The 18,103-nt window shown below is 40.9% G+C and overlaps 1 protein-coding gene and 1 long non-coding RNA gene across 2 annotated transcripts in view; one reads left to right on the top strand and one right to left on the bottom strand.

Moving 5' to 3' along the window:
* The window catches only part of LOC125459916 (diacylglycerol O-acyltransferase 1-like), a 128,357-nt gene that overhangs the window by 82,376 nt on the left and 27,878 nt on the right, over positions 1-18,103 (bottom strand). The window contains exon 4 of the mRNA XM_059651601.1: positions 3,345-3,430. Within this exon, the coding sequence (XP_059507584.1) occupies positions 3,345-3,430 (86 nt within the window). The remainder of the gene's footprint in view (positions 1-3,344; positions 3,431-18,103) is intronic.
* Positions 1-18,103, top strand: part of LOC132210631 (uncharacterized) — a 117,670-nt gene that overhangs the window by 89,016 nt on the left and 10,551 nt on the right. The gene's annotated exons all lie outside the window — the stretch shown is intronic.

Genomic DNA, 18,103 nt, shown 5'->3' with positions numbered 1-18,103 from the left:
CTCCAGTATGTGCAGCACTTTGCTCTAGTATTATAAATAGCATTTTGAAGAGAGACTTCAGGTGTATATTTCTAAATTTTTGGTGATCACAGGGATGCTGTTAAGAAAGACAGTTCGTTAGGCCTCAGCTGGAGTATTGTGTACAATTATGCCCAATTCTGGGCATCATAGCTTTGTAAAGATGTCAACAACTTGGAACGGGTACAGAATTTTATTGGAGAATACCAAAATGAATAACTGCAAGCTATATGGCGAGGTTATAGAAAGCAGAATTATATCTTTCAGCACAGGGAATATTAAGAGTAGACCCAATATAGATATGCAAAATTATGAGAGGTATAGGAATTTTGATAAAAAATAGAAGGGAAATTTTTTATCCCCATTAGTTCATGGGATGTGTTCACTAGTGCTGGGCCAGCATTTATTGCCCATCCCTAGTTGCCTTCAGAAACTGGGGGTGAGCTGCCTTCTTAAATCATGGCAGTTCATATGCTGTAGGTAGACTCTCTGTTTCAGTGAGGGAGCTTCAGAATTTTAACACAATCACACTGAAGGAACAATATACATTTCCTAGTCAGGATAGTGATTCGCTTGGAAGGAAACTTGCAGATGGGCTGTTCCCATTTATCTGCTGCCCTCGTCCAACTGGTTGTGGTTGTGAATTTGGAAGGTGCTATCTAGGGATCTTTGGTGAACCTCTGCAGCACATCCTGTAGATGGGACACACTGATGCTACTGAGCACTGCCCTGGGGGAGAGTTGAATGTTTGTGGATGTGGTACCAATTAAGCAGGTCTGTTTCTCATAGACAGTATCAAGCTTCTTGAGGCTTCAGTAATCAAAGCAGATGGGGAGAATTCCATTATGCTCTTGACTTGAGCCTTGTGGATGGTGACCTGGCCTTGGAGACTCAGAAGGCGAGTTACCCACTGCAGGTTTCCTGGCCTCTGACCTGTTTCTGTAGCCACAGTATTTCTATGACTGGTCCATTTCAGTTTCTGGTCAATGTGGTCCCCAGGACTTTGATTGTGAAGGTTTTCAGCAAAAAAAAATAGATAATGGTCTCTTGTTGAAGAGAGTCATTTTGTGGCATCACTTGCACTTGTCATACCAAAATTGACAGTCCAGGTCTTGCAGCATTTGCCCATGGACTGTTTCAATATCTGAGGAGTCATTATTCGTGTTGAAAATTCTGCAATCATCAGCAAGTACCTCCACATCTGACTGTAAGATGGAGGGAAAGCCATTGATGAAGCAGATGAATATGGTTGGACCTAGGATACATTGATGAATTGGCAAGGTGGATCACTAACCAGTAGTCATAAATTTCAATTAATTTGCAAAAGAACTAAGATGGGAAACAGAAGGGATGATTAAGGTTTGGGATGTATTAACTAAAAGAATGGTGGGATTAGATTTCACAAGAGCATTCAAAGGCCACTGAACCTGCATTCAAGAAGTCTAACATGTAGGATCATAGGTTACAATCTGGATATGGGACTAAATTGGACACTACCGTCAAAAAGATTTAAAAGCATGATGGGGATGAATACCTTCATGTAAAATTCTATGACAGGGCAATCCTGTCAATGTCATTCTTTATGAAGTAATAGTGCGTAGGGAGCTTTATTTTGTGATTCAATATTGATCACTAAAACACCTAAAACTCATTTCTGATTCCTGAAAAATATTTTTAAATGTAAATTTGAGTAATAGAGATACACTTACTACTGACAGGGATCTTTCTATATGAAGAGCAACAAGGACAAATACATTTGACACTGAAAGAGAGAAAACTTGGTCACATCACTGAGTTGACTTGAAATGTATATTAAGAAAATTTCATTCACTAACTTAGATGATTGTCTTGCACAAACAATCATAAAAGATGGCATTAATAAATTTATCACGAAGGTTAAATGGTGGATTTCTCTTTATTGTTTCAAACTTGTTTCTAAGCAATTACTACTTCAAGTTACCTACTCTGTTAGTTTATTTGCTTGCACTATATTTTATCATGTTTTTCACATACAATTAAAAAATCTCCTTTATTAGTATACCAATCTCAATAGAAATATTCTGTGGAGGAATATGGACTTGTATGGGGTAATGGGGTCTCCAGCACTGAGGCAGTGGCATCTTCCTCTACTTCATGCATTGGGAGCTCTGGTGTCACTGACATCTGATGAACAGTATTTACTCAACCTGGAAGCATTTATTGTGTATGAAACCAAAGGTTTGTCATCAGCCTGAAGCTCAACATACATGTAATCCCTGCAGTCTTTCTGCTCACTGGGACTTCGAGTAAGAAAGACTCCCATAGTTGCTGGGACATGTTTGATGAAATAATCGCCAGCACATGCCCCAAATTCATCCATGATGTAACCCTCAAAATCGTCCATGATGTAACTGAGCTGTGAGAATGGGAGAATGGCAGATGAAAGTGATTGTTATTGCCCTTCAACGAGGTGGAGTTTTTGGTTTTTGCTATAGGTTTTAGACTTCTTTGCCTATGGCAATGACCTGCAGTGGAGAACAAGATAGGTATCAAGGAGAAGCCTAATGTATTAGGAAGCCACAGCTCATGCATGTCACGCATGTTCCAATATTTCAACACGAGGTTGGAGCCACACTCTCTTTGCTGGTTGGTTAGTCCAACCTTGCAGTCTGCAACCAACTGGCTATTCTTCTTGACCTCAATTTCCAAGGCATCCTCTTTACAAAGTGTAAGCATTTTGAGATTGGCAACCACCCGTCCAATCTTGGCCTACTCCCTGGCATTGTTGGTCTCCCTTTTCCCTGCAAAGTGTCAAGTCAAATGCTATCTATCCCCCTTTGTCCTAGCAGCTTACCATGCCACACATGGGTCACATATTATAGCTGACACACAACTGCCTTATAATTGTCACACGTTTTGAGGTCTCTTGCCATGTGGTCCTAAAGATGACTATTTCACAACCTGATCTTCCTGCCTACTTGCAAAGTCTCTTTCCTAACTTCATGAGGCTATTGGATGAACACTAAATTAACTTGGAGGAGAATGTTCATCATTCCCATTGTGCCAGAGTCCAAGACACAAGACTGTTCACCTCCTCCGTGATTTCCACCCAGGCAAAACAATTTTTTCTATTGTATATTTTCTGTTTTAGCTTAAATATAAATACAAGCTAAAGACTACATAATCTCTTTTATGAAAAATATTACTGATTGCCATTAACTTTCCGGACAAAATTAAAGTCTATTTAAAAGGATGAATTACATAGGTTGATAAAAAGTAAAGCCGATGAAAATAAAATTGCGTTTAGTATCTGTAGTCACTATTTTTATTTACATGCTGTCACTCACCAATAATCAAATATGAACCAGGCCAAGTGTTGGGGTCACTCAAGGCAAATGCTATAATCTGAACAGGATCCACAAGGAGTCCATACCTGTGAAGATATTTTAGTTATCAATAATATTACACTTGAACCTATAAACTAAAAACAGTCTGGAATGAGAAAGTTGCGATATGAAGTTTATTTGGGTGTACACCAACTCCAACAACGAGGAGAGGAATGCGTTTAACCTAATGGAGTGTATGCGCTACATTTTTGATTTGATGTTTGTTCTTTAATTTCAGTCATAGAACACATACAATTTTGAGGGGTATAAAATGACTGCAATTAAAATTAAACAGTACTGTGATTGATTCAGTTTTAAACAATAGGCATGATTCAAATCTGCGTGAGACCTTCAAAATACAGGAATCTTGGCAACTCTTTCCTGAGATGTGAAATACATGACCCTGTTTGAATTAACAAGGCAGTTTAAAAAGACTCTGAGAAATAGGAGCCAATTTGAAAATCCCTTAATACAAAGTTCAATTTGAAACACAAGACAGATTGTTTAGATTGACAAAAGCTCCTGTTCTGTAAGAAATGCCACAAACACAGTTTAATACAAAAAAAATTACAATTGCTTAGCCACAGAAGAGTTACCAATTTCCCACTGTTTTTACACTAAGCCGTCAGGTGGAAGAATTTCATCTATAAAACCTATCATTTGCATTTTATGTTAAATAAAGCCTGATGGGGAAAGGCTGCTCAACTAATCTCTCAGAGGTAGTAGGAACTGCTGATGCTGGAGAATCTGAGATAAACAAGATGTACAGCTGGATGAACACAGCAGGCCAAGCAGCATCAAAGGAGCAGGAAAGCTGATGTTTCGGGTCTGGACCCTTGCTCAGAAAATTTTCACACCTGAAACGTCAGCTTTCCTGCTCCTCTGATGCTGCTTGGCCTGCTGTGTTCATCGAGCTCTACACCTTGTTATCTCATCTAATCTCTCTACTGCTTTTAAAACATCTTTGACCCACGTCTAACTGAGTTTTAGGCATACAGGCTCTACTTTTAGCTTGCATTTTAGCCCAGAAGGACGGGTGAGCCGCCAGTGGTGATGGGAACCACTGGAAAGAAGTGTTCCAAAGTGGCTTCCTGGATCTTTCAAAAGTGGAGTTAACAGGTTTGGGGAGTCAGAGTGGTGGTAGTAGTCTGGGATCTATAAGAAAGGGGCATCAACAGTAAATTTCTAAGGGTGAGGATCAAGCCACTGCTGAGGTGAACTGTTCAAGACAGCATGAGAAAGCAATGTATCGTTGAGAGTGAGAAGCCAGAGAGAATCTCGATAAAACTAGCTTCTAGAATAAATTATTTGGGTTTGAACTTCTTTTAATTGATTAATTTTCTGGCATCCAGCACACAGCTCCTACTTGGGGCAAAGGACATGCAGAACTTCTTATCATAACCTTTTCTATTGCTGAATAAATGTCTAATTATCTATCTGTTTGTACACTTGATATCACTGGGTGATCCAATTTTTAGGTACCTACACATGTCATGTCCTACTGACCACTGGGGAGAAAGTAGCAGGCATTGTGACAATGCAGTAACATTGCATGGCATTGTACATAATCATATAGCACAGAAACAGACCCTTCAGGCCAACTCATCCCAATCAGACCTAGTCCCATTTGCTAGCAATGGGGAGAAAGTAGCAGGCATTGTGACAATGCAGTAACATTGCATGGCATTGTACATAATCATATAGCACAGAAACAGACCCTTCAGGCCAACTCATCCCAATCAGACCTAGTCCCATTTGCTAGCATTTGGCCCATATCCCTCTAAGTCCTTCCTATTCATGTACCCATTCAGATGTCTTTTAAATGCTGTAATTATATCCAACTCCAGCACTTCCTCCAGTTGCTTGTTCCATTCATGCACCATCTTTTGTAATGAAAAACGTACCCATCAAGTTTTTTTTAAATCTTTCATTTCTCACCTTAAACCTATGCCCTCTAGTTTTGGATTCTCCTATCCTACGAAAAAGATCTTCGCTATTCACCTTATGCATGCCCCTTGTGATTTTAAAAACCTCGATAAAGTCACCCCTCAACCTCCAATACTCCAGGAAAAAGCCCCAGCCTATTTGGCCTCTCCGTACAACTCAAACCCTCAAGTCCCAGCAACAGTATTGCAAATCTTTTCTGCATTCTCTCAAATTTAACAACATCCTTCCTACAGATGGGCAACCAAAATTGTAAGCAGCATTCTAAAACTGGCCTCACTAATGTCCTGTACACCCACATCATAACGTCCCAACTCCTACACTCAATATTGTGACCAATAACGGCAAGCATGTCAAACACCTTCTTCACCAACCTATCTACCTGCAGCTCATTTTCAAGAAACTATGCACCTGCACTCCTAGGTCTCTTTGTTCGGCGACACTTCCAGGGCTCTACCATTAACTTCGTAAGACTTGTCCTGGTTTACCCTACCAAAACGCAAAACCTCATGTTTACGTAAATTAAACTCCATCTGCCATTCCTCAGTCCATTGGCCCATTTGATCAAGGTCCGCTGAGATAATCTTCTTCACTGTTCACTACACTGCCTACTTTGGTGTCATCTGTAAACCTACTAGCCATGCTCCTATATTCACATCCAAATCACTTATATAAATGACAAAAAGTTGTGGATCTAGCACTGATCCTTGCGGCACACCTCTGTTCACCGGCCTCTGGTCCAAAAAGCAATCCTCAACCACCACCCTCTGTCTCCTGTCTTCATGCCAATTTTGTATCAATTGGCTAGCTCCCCCTTGATCCCTTGTGATCTAACCTTATTAACCAATCCACCATGTGGAACCTTGTCAAACACTTTGCTGCAGTATATCTGGACGTCCAGAAGGCATTTGACAAGATGCTGCATAAAAGATGAATACACACGATCACATGGGGTTAGGGGTAATTTATTAGCTTGGATAAAGCATTAGCTAACCAACAGAAAGCAGAGGGTGTGGATAAATTAGTCTTTGTCTGATTAGATGTAACTAATGGGGCGCCACAGGGTTCAGTCCTTGGGCTCCAACTATTTACAACCAATATAAATGACTTAGTTGCAGGGATAAGTAGTACTGTAGCCAAATTTGCAGGTGACACTAAAATAGGTGGGAAAGTACATTACAATGAAGAAATAAGAAAGTTATGTATAGAAATGGATAGGTTAAGTGAATGGATCAAAATTTGGCAGATGAAGTTTAACATGGATATGTAAGAGGTACCTATTTTGATCAGAGGATTAAAAAGGCAAGACTTACTTAAGTGGAGAGAAACTTCAGAGTGTTTCAGTGCAGAGGGGTCTGGATGGCCTTGTGCATGGATCATAGAAAACTAGAAAGCAAGTACAGCAGGAATAAGGAAGGAAAATGGAATTTTGGCTTGGATTGCTAAAGGAATAGAATATAACAGTAGGGAAGTGCTGCTCAGCTGTACAAGGCATTAGTGAGATTGCACCTGGAGTATTCTTAGAAATTTTGATTCCTTTACTTGAGGAGGAATGTAGTTGCATTGGAGGCAGTTCAGAGGAGATTCATTACATTGATTCCAGACATGAGGGGTTTGTCTTATGAATAGAGATCGAGCAGTTTAGGTCTATCTTCTCTGTAATTTAGAAGAATGAGAAGAGTTCTAATTGAGGTGTACAAAATGCTAAAAGGAATTAATAAAACAGACTTAGAGAGGATGTTTCTTCATGCAGGGTAGTCTAGAACGAGAGGTTATTGTTTTAAATCTGCTACCCATTATCCTAAAACTGTGATGAGGAGAAATTACTTTGGTCAAAAGGTTGTGAATCTGAAGATTTGTGTGGTGGATGCTAAGGCTTTGAATACATTTGAACAGGAGATAGACAGATTTTAAATCAGTAATGGGTTGAAGGGTCATGGAGAGTGGGCGGAAAAGTGGAATTGAGGCTGAGATGAGATCAGCTATATACATATTAAATGATGGAGCAGGCACAGAGATGAATTGCCAACTCCTGCTCCTAGTTCTTATGTTCTAAAGGCTGGTGCAAAAGAGTTAGCACTGGAGAAAATTGGACAGAAGCATAGCAAAATGAAGCCTAATGGGTTCTTTGATCATTGCAGCCTCCCTGACAACATGAGTGATCCTGATCTTCCCCAGTCAGCTCAAATATCTTCCATTCATAAAAAGTGAAGAACAGGTCCATCGCTCCTAACACTCAGTTGTGGAACAGGATTTCCTGGAGTGAGGCAAAGGGAGGGATTAAGTATGCAAGAGCAGGTGGTAATCATGCATGTAGAGTAGAAGTGCACCCAGTAAGTGAGAAGGAAACACAAAGAATAGAAAAGATTATTATTTATTGTGGATGAGGTGGGTGTGATGCACATAATGCTGAGGGTTGTGGTCTATCGCTTTTCATGATTTGTGTGTGCCGTGGCAAAGTTTGAGTAATGAGCCTGAGAGTATGAGTGGGCATGGGCTGAGAGATGGTGCCAATTACCCTTGAGAACAATAGCATACTATTGACTTTCTTGCTACATTTCTGATCATCCCTTTTGATGGTCAGCATAGTGCTGACTCGAGCTTCTGACATCGTTGCAGACTGGATGCTTCAGATGAAGTGGCTTCTTTTTGTGGTCATCTGGGAAGAGGAATAACCTTTTCTCCACCGTCCTGTTCGCTGGGGTCTTAAGATTTTTCATCATGAATTACGGAATTATCTTAAAGCCATGTGTTGAAAGTTTACAGGTAACCACCACAGCTTAAAAGGTAGTTCCTGAGTTGTAAAATCTGAAGTGATGTACATCTGGGCTTGAAATATGACACCAGAGTCTCAGAAGCACTTCGGTCTTACTTACCATGCAGTTCACTAAATATCGTGTCCAAAATCTTGCCTGCATAAATAATGTGGTGAACAGCACATAACAGTGCCTGGTAATTTTCCTGGGTAATGATTGATATGGCACCACAAAACTTTTTTGCTGCAGTACTTTAATTTCAAATAGAAAAATCTTGGCCTGTGATTCTTGAGCAAGCTGTGTCTGCCAAGACCCTCAAGACAACTGCTCATTTCTAATGACCTGCTTATGTGTGCTAGAACACAAATTGACAGGCAAATGAACATTCAACATGATAACTAAGTGTGGAGCTGGATGAACACAGCAGGCCAAGCAGCATCTTACGAACACAAAAGCTGACGTTTCGGGCTCTAACCCTTTACAGATGAAGGGTCTAGGCCCGAAACGTCAGCTTTTGTGCTCCTAAGATGCTGTTTGGCCTGCTGTGTTCATCCAGCCCCACACTTTGTTATCTTGGATTCTCCAGCATCTGCAGTTCCCATTATCTCTGAACATTCAACATGTCCTCTGTGTGTGTGTGTGTGTGTGTGTGTGTGTGTGTGTGTGTGTGTGTGTGTGTGATAAACATTTATATTTTCAAATTACTATCTTGTTGACCAGTTCAGCATCATCATTGAATAAATTTGGTTTTACAATAAATCAGCATTGCCATACCAAGAATTAGGTAAAATAATGTTTCGACCAATTGAGTAGTGGGACTTGAGGGACATTACACTCTGCCCACCTCAGTTATAATGACACAAAAGATTCTCAAACATATTTTAATGTATTCATCGATGCTGGCTGTGGAAAAATAGCTTTGTTTCATCCTCTTTACTGTCGAGCAGTATGAAGCTAACATTCTGAACTATGTGAAGATAACATGTTATACCATCTGTTGCAATATGTCAACTTAATGTACGTTGCCAAATGGAATTTGTATTAGATCAACGCCAGATTTCTGGTCTCTAGACTAACTTCTCATGAAAGAAAGTTTTCATCTACTTGGTGCTGCTTCGTCCAGCTGCCCTGTCTGTTAATATCCTGTTGCAGTTTACAGGTGTCCTCCTCATTATTTCCAGTTATACCAATTTTCATATTATTCACATATTCCTTGATCATAATCTCTAATTTCAAGTCCAAAACATTAATGGGCACCACAAACAGCATGGACCCAAGCATCAAACCTTGTGGAACTATACTGGAAAGAGACTTCTAGTCACAGAAACATTCCTTTATTATCACTCGTTGGATCCAAAAGTGTCTGACAGGCAGAAAGCAATGCGCCATTTTGCCTTGGATCAAATGGGCCATTAGTTTCTCAGCAGTCTGACATAAGGTGCCTTATGCAAAGCCGTGCTAAATTCCATGTAGACCACATCAAACGCATTACCCTCATAAATACTTCTGGTTTCCTCCACAAAAAATTTGATCACGTCTATGAGACACAACCATCCCTTAACAAATTCATGCTCTCTCTGTTAGTCCACGTCTCTCCAAGTACAGATATATTCTATGCCTCAGAATTCTTTCTGATAGCTTGCCCACCACAAATGTTAGATTGATTAACACGCAATTTCCTCATCTATCCCTTCCTCCTTTATTTTTATAATGTAACAACAGTAGCTGTCCTCCAGTCACCTGTGGCCAGAGGTGACTTGAAAATCACTGATAACTTCTCTCTTGCCTCTGTCAACAGCCTGAAATACATCTCATCCAGACCAGCAACTTTATTCATTCTAAGTCCATTAAGCCACTAATTCCTCCCCTCTCTGTTAATTCCTTATATTTTACAGGCCTTCATCCAGACATCTATTAATGTGCTGCCCATTTCCATTGTGAAGACCAATGTAGAGTTTTTATTGAGAATGGCACCCATATCTTCCAGGTCCATACATAGAATACCTCTACAGTCCTTTATCAACCCTACTCTTTCCCTTGTTATTCTCCTAGCATATATATATCTTATAAAAACTCTTCGGGCTTTGCTTTATTCTACTTCCAATGCTTTCTTATGCATTGTCTCTGATTTCCTAATTTCTTTTAATTTCCCCTTGTACCTTTCATATTCCTTTAGAGACGTTGCTAATTTAAACCCTTGTTATCTGCCAGAAGTTTTGTTTTTATTTCTTAGTCCTAACCTTTATGTCCCTTAATACCCAAGGATCTCCTGTCTTAGTCCCATGCTTTGTCTTTACAGCAGCATACTTGCCCTGTATTCTCACTATTTCCTCCTGGAAAGCTATGATGGCTGTCAGTGCACATAGTTAATCCCAGTTCACCAGCAACAGCAGGAACTTAATTGGTTGTCATGCAGCCTCAAGAGGGAAACAAAGAAGGTGAATCTCCCCTGAGGAAGCACAGGGGAATGTCCACACCCTGGATCTACAGACCTTGCAATCATTTTCTTCAACGTGTGGAAACACAATGGAGGTGTAAAATAAGAATGTCCTGGGCCATCAGCACTCAGCTATGTTACCTGGTGGAGCAGGAATTGCACTCAGAAGAAATGCATGGTTAACTCATCCCAGTCGCCATCAAGATTACATTAACAGTGCCTTGAAGGCTTATGACAGTGGCTCATTTCTGGGGACTGTGTGGTATCTACCAATTGTTGATCAACAAATGCATTGAAATATAATTGCTGCAATTTCCGTCAGATTACATCCATTTATAATGTTCTCCTATTACGAGTAAGGTACAGCAGCTAGGCAGTTAGACTCTCCACAAATGCTTCCTCCCTATAGGTCCAAGACACAACGACTGTACCTACCTTGCTTTGAGAGCACCATAACAACGTGCACTGATGACTTTCACTCCATCAATGTTTAACCTAATCATGATCATTGTTTCCACGTTTTGAAGGTATGCACCAGATATCCTAGGAGCTGCCATGAAACCTATATAGAGAACTCATCTATTCTTGCATCCTTCCAAGATCCTCAGACCATACAGGGATAGTTACTGGCAAGTAAGGGCTACCCCATCCAAACATGGCTCATGATATCTTTATGAAACCCTCAGACTGATGTGGAATGAAAATACATTGTGCGTATGCTTCCAACATAGACCAAGATGAGGTTTTGACACAGAGCTTTTCTGTGTAGCCCAGAAAGGTTGTGCTGAATCATTGTGCCGCATCATTGTGCCATACTAAGACTTTCATAGTTGTAGTTGACAACAAAAAGGGAAATGTCTTGGATTCAAAGTAAATGGGAAGTTGACAGCAATCTATTAGAATGAAGATGAGAATGAGGATTGAGACATTGACTGCAGATCAGCCAAAAGAACATGACAGAACCATGTATCAATCGGATGTGAGAACCAAACAGAGAATCTAATCAAAACCAATTTCAATGAGAACAGAGCTGTTTGGATATCTTTTCATATCTTTTCACAAAACTTTTTTGCTGCAGTACTTTAATTTCAAATAGAAAAATCTTGGCCTGTGATTCTTGAGCAAGCTGTGTCTGCCAAGACCCTCAAGACAACTGCTCATTTCTAATGACCTGCTTATGTGTGCTAGAACACAAATTGACAGGCAAATGAACATTCAACATGATAACTAAGTGTGGAGCTGGATGAACACAGCAGGCCAAGCAGCATCTTACGAACACAAAAGCTGACGTTTCGGGCTCTAACCCTTTACAGATGAAGGGTCTAGGCCCGAAACGTCAGCTTTTGTGCTCCTAAGATGCTGTTTGGCCTGCTGTGTTCATCCAGCCCCACACTTTGTTATCTTGGATTCTCCAGAATCTGCAGTTCCCATTATCTCTGAACATTCATGGCAAGCAGCCCCTGGTCAGTCCAAAGTACAAGTGAACCTGATTATTATTGCAGAAACTGAAATTTTCCTTCATTGAATAAATGTTTTGTTATCCATATGATTGCATCCTTATAATCTTTGGGTGATTCCAATTCAAGTATTCATTACAGGTCCAACACACCATCAGGAATAAAGCAACAGGCAGTTTAGCAAGGCACCAACATTACATAGGTATCATACGCTGACTCACGCTGTAATAGCGGTCTAATCTTAGAGCTGAGTGTTGTACAGTGAAGTCTCCCAGAGGAGGCAGTAGGTTGAGGGGAATCTGAGGCACCTTCTTTTCACCCTTTCATCATTTGCTAACCTTCAACCTTTCAGAATTCACACAGACTCCTACATTTCCACAAAATTCTTGGCCATCCTACAGAACAAGAAATAACCTGAGAAGGGGCAGCACTTCGTGCAGTTTCTCTTGTCCAACAGCTGTTCTAAGGGAAAGTAAACGTGTGAACAGCCCAATGTAACCTGCCAGCCTTGAGCGGCACTGCGCTTCCTTGAAAAACTGATAGATTAAAAGAAATAACACGGTGTGGAGCTGGAGGGACACAGCAGGCCAGGCAGCATTAGAGCAGCCGGAAAGTTGATGTTTCGGGTCAGGAAATGAAGAAGGTTCCCGACCTGAAACGTCAACTTTCCTGCTGCTCTGACGCCGCCTGGCCTGCTGTGTTATCTCCGACTCCAGCATCTGCAGTTCTTGATGTCTATAGATTGAAAGAAACTTTGTCTCCAGTGATATGTGAAATCATTACCAATTCCATACTCTCACTCATAATTTGGATGGAAGTATGGAAGATGTACAATGCTTGGATACTACAAATTTTCATCACTGTTGTGTCTCAAAGACTGCTCATCTTTTAAATGGATGCAATTTCAGCAGGTCCATCAAAGACACAAGAGTGGGCATTTTAAGAATGCAAAATGTACATATATATTCACAAAAATACTAGACATTTCACAATCATGTGTCACCCATACACCTCAGCAAGCTTTTCTCTTAAATTTCCCTCCCGCTTTATCCAAGTGCAGCCCAGACTTCCCCAGTTGGGATGGAGAGAGCTTTTTCTGCTGTTGGCCTTGTTGTCAGGGAAGAGCTGGCTAGTCGTCTCCAAGGGTATCTGGGCTGGAGATCCCATAAGGCCTGCTGAAAGTGCCTTGTCCAGTTACAGGTTCATCCTTGGCATGAATTTCTGAAGACTTTGGCATCACAGACAGGATACCTGAGGCAGGATACCTCCAGAGTGTCCTGACAGGAAGCTTCTGAGATCCTGTGTATATCTGTGTCTCCCACCACCATCCTGTCTCCCTGAGAGAAGTGGCAGCTTCAGTGAGGTGAAAGTTGATTACATGTTCCATTTCCCAGACTCTCAGTCTAGGCATCTTACGTTGCTTACTGTTTTCCTGCAGTTTACACAGGCATTGCCAGTCTGTTGCCAAATGAAGAGATATACCTGACACCAGCCTATTGATGGTATAGATCTAAAACCATCTGCCTTTTCTGTCTGTATGTCTTACTTACTATGCATTCTTTGTACATTTGTGGTTTCCATTTGCTTTGTTATTCCTGATAATAGGACTAAAGCTTTAACCCTTAATTGATTAATTCCTTTCAGCTGACCCCTCTTGGCCCTTGGCCTAGCCCAAGGTATCCAACTTAGTGGTAGTGCTGCACTGTCTGTAAATACTGGCCAAGTATCAAGCTTAGGCTTGTAAAGGTATTCGGTATCTTAGCTATCTGTAAAGGTGGCCCAACAAAGGTGGGTCTCTGTCTCATACATTCTGACCCCATATTCTTTAATTCGCATGCACCTTGCCATCATTTTTCTGTCCTTCTGGTGCTGTGAACCAAGTAGGTTAAGTACACAACCAGTATCAACTGTGTAATAATCAAAATATGAGGGATGATCCTAATCCATGGGTGATTCTGTTTATTTGATCCCCAGTTCCTCCTACTAAATGGAGGTATCTATTTGTCTATCATCATCAGCCAATGCCCTAACTTGCGGCTGCAGAGTTTAATATAATTCTATGCAACCACCCAGTCTTGTTTTGGATAACTGTTAAGTGTGGAAACAATATTGGAATTATTTAGGAGAACTGACTCGGAGTCCATGTCAGGTTTTTCTTAATGTCCACTTTCACCTGCATAGTTACTGTTTCTCTCTTGGAGGTTTATGTCAGCTTTACCTTTTCCACCCTAGTCAGTATGTGTGTGCATAAACACTCCACATGGATAGTTATAGAACAGGATTGGCTGTTTGTATGTTGATGCTCTTTTTGTGTTATGGTAATGCGATATCTCTCTGTACCCACACATGCAACATGAGTTAATTCTACTGTAGCCCATATAACTTATGTCATTTAATTGACCACTCTGTTAAATTCACACCTTGCTTCTTCTTCGTCTCATGTCAGATGTAGATACACTACCAAGGAGGCTTCTACACTACATCCATCTAAAGTGGTGCTTTTTCTATTTCTTCCTGTCTCTACTGCATGCGGAGGTACATTAAGGTATCTCACATAATAATCCCCTTAATTACCCCAACATTCTTACTCTGTATAAAGTCTTAATGGGTGTCAACGCCAGTCAACATGTTATTATGCATAACACGTTCTGCATCAGTTTTATATACACGTTAAAGCCAAAATGGCAGCAGATCACACCATGTTCCCTGTGTTGTGACAGGTTAAACAGGTATGCATTTATCCAAAGGAGTACCTCATCTGCATGACTATGCCTTATGTTTTAACTTGTCTCCTTGAGTATCCATGATCCACAAGTACTGCAGACATAATTTATGACCACATTGCTTCAGAAATGTTCCTGCACAATAATCACTTTATTAATGGTCCACCCTTAACTTGAGACAGTGGTCACATACTGAATTACCTTATTGAATGTCTGTCCTGGATTGTTTGTTTCTTTTTCAAGATATACTAATGTTGAGAACTTAAGGTGCGAACATTTTGGTCCACAGTTGCCAAATCAATAGAGTGCATTTCAGTTAACCATTCTACTAAACCAAGGTGCATGCTCCTTCTACCAATAATCCAAGCCACCTGTGCTATCATTTGTTTTATCAAAGATGTGTACAATGCTCGGCTCTGAACTGCCCATCACTGAGGAAGACCAATATTGGCAATACTTCAAACAATAGATACAAGTACATGGTGTTGATTTTAATATAGAAGTTTATCATGCTTTACCAACATTATTCCATTTTCTGGTCATGAGCTTAAAGCTGGACAAGGTGAATCAATTATTCTTGCTGCACCGTGAGGTGTGGTTGATGCCAGTTTTAAGTGATTGTCCTCTTAATCAGTAACTGTATCCTCTTTGAGATTCCACTAATGGAAACATTATCTCAATGTCAAGCCTGTCAAGTCTAATTAGAATCTTGTATGTTTCAATAGGTTACTCCTCACTCTTCTAAACTCTAACAAAGTATGACCAAATCTGTATAGCAGGTTTTCCTGATAAATTAACACCTTCAAACCAGGAATCAGCCTAATGAGATAGTGGGAACTGCCAATGATGGAGAATCTGGTGTAACAAGGTGTAGAGCTAGATGGACACAGCAGGCCAAGCAGCATCAGAGGAGCAAGAAAGCTGACGTTTCGGGTCTGGACGCTTCTTCAGAAAAACTTCATTCAGCTCTACACCTCATTATCTCTAATCAGTCTAATGAATCTCTTTTGAACAGGTGCCAATGTCAGTATATCTTGTTCTTAAAATATGGGGACCAAAACTGTACGCAGTACACCTGGCGCTACTGCACTATCGCCCTGTACAATTTTAGCAAGACTTCCCTAATTTAAAATCCTTTATAATAAAAATAAAAACTGTACTTCCCTTCTTAATTATTTGCTGCACCTTAATCGTTGCTTACTCACTTATTCTGTAAAACTATTCTCTGATCTGAATCCATCTGTAACGGTACTTCCCATCTTGAGATTTCTTCTAACATTATTCAAGCAGTATTGTCTCTTGTATGAGACAAGATTTCACCCACTACGTGAATTGCTCAATGATGACCAAACAGTATGTCTTTCCCTGACTTTGTGGGTCTTGTGAAATCTTTTTATAACAGCTCCTGTGGTTCCTTTGACTGGGGCTGGTGCAACACGTGGACCATGACTCATTTTCCTGGGTTATGTTAGGCACATACCAGGTGTTGCTGACAGTATTTTGTTCCAACAGTAGCATCTGCCCATCTTCCCTATCATGGTTGCCCTTCCATATTTGGTTCATCTGTGGTGGATTTTCATGAGGCTATGCTTAATGCAGCTTGGTGCTGCCATCCTTTCTTCTCCTATCTAGATACCATTAGCATTTTTGCCTGCACCTTCTTCTTTACACCGTCTTTTGCCTCTTCTTCCATACTGCTGAATAAATCTATCACGTTTACTTCCTCCAGCTGACTGCTACTGTTGCACAGGATGCTCAAGTATCTGCCTTCTTGGCTGCCTCATCCGCCCATTGATTACTCAACTAGATGGGATCTGTACTCTTCTTCTTTAACCTTCATCAGTAAATGATACCTCAGAGGACAACAGGGCCATGATCAAATGGCTCAGGAGTGGCAGATCAAGTTTAATTTAGATAAACGTGAGGTACAGCATTTTGGTAGGGCAAATCAGGGCAGAATTTATACACTTAATGGTAAGATCCTCGGGGTGTTTTCGAATAAGAGAACTTGGAGTGCAGGTTCAGTGTTCCTTAAATGTGGAATTGCAGGTAGACAGGATAGTGAAGGTGGTGTTTGGTATGCTTGCCTTTATTGGTCAGTGTGCTCAGTATAGGAGCTGAAAGGCCATGTTACAAGCGAACAGGACATTGGTGAGTTAATTTCTGGAATACTCTGTTCACTTCTGGTCTCCCTGCCATAGGAAGCATGTTAGAACACAGAACATAGAACAGTACAGCACAGTACAGGCCCTTCGGCCCACGATGTTGTGCCCAACTTTTATCATAATCCTAAGGTCTATCTAACCTCCACCCCTACTTTATACTATCATCCATATGCCTATCTAATAGCCGCTTAAATGCCCCTAATGAGGCCAACTCCACTACCCGCTCCAGCAATGCATTCCACGACCCGACCAGTCTCTGAGTAAAGAACCTACCTCTGACGTCTCCCCTATATCTACCTCCACTCACTTTAAAACTATGCCCCCTCTTAGTAGCTCCCTCCACCCGAGGAAAAAGTCTCTGGCTGTCCAGTCTATCTATACTTCTGATCATTTTGTACACTTCTATCAAGTCTCTTCTCATCTTCATCATTCTAAAGAGAAAAGGCCTAGCTCTCTCAACCTTTCCTCATAAGATCCTCCCTCCATTCCAGGCAACATCCTGGTAAAACTCCTCTGCACCTTTTCCTACGCTTCCACATCTTTCTTGTAATGAGGCGACCAGAACTGGACACAATCCTGCAGATGTGGCCAAACCAGGCCTTTGTATAGCTGCAGCATAACTTCACAGCTCTTGAACTCAATCCCTCTATTAAAGCTAATACACCATTTGCCTTCTTAACAACTCTATCCATCTGAGTGGCAGCTTTCAGGGAACTGTAGGCATGAACCCCAAGATCCCTCTGCTCCTCCACACTGTCAAGAATCTTTCCGTTAACTCTGTATTCTGCTTTCAAGTTTGTCCTTGCAAGATGAATCATTTCACTTTTCAAGGTTAAACTCCATCTGCCATTTCTCAGTGCAGCTCTGCATCCTATCAATGTTGTTAAACTTGAAAAGATTTATAAGGATCTTACCAGGGTTGGAGAGTTTAAGCTATAGGGAGAGGCTGAATAGGCTGGGGCTATTTTCCCTGGAGTATCAGAGGCTGAGTGGCGACCTTATAGAAATTTATAAGGTCATGAGGGGCAGGGATAAGGTGAATAGCGAAGGTCTTTTCCCCAGGGTAGGGAGTCCAAAATTAGAGTGCATAGGTTTAAGGTGAGAGGGGAAACAGTTAAATGGGACCTAAGGGGCAACGTTTTCATGCAAGGATAGTGTGTGTCTGGAATGGACAGCTGAAGATAGTGGTGAAGGCTGGCTCAATTGCAAGATTTAAAGGCATCTGAATGGGTATATGA

This window comes from Stegostoma tigrinum, chromosome 16, assembly GCF_030684315.1.
Source record: "Stegostoma tigrinum isolate sSteTig4 chromosome 16, sSteTig4.hap1, whole genome shotgun sequence".
In the NCBI taxonomy this organism is placed as follows: Eukaryota; Metazoa; Chordata; class Chondrichthyes; order Orectolobiformes; family Stegostomatidae; genus Stegostoma; species Stegostoma tigrinum.
Note: the sequence above shows the minus strand (reverse complement) of the source record. Positions and strands in the feature narration are given on the sequence as shown.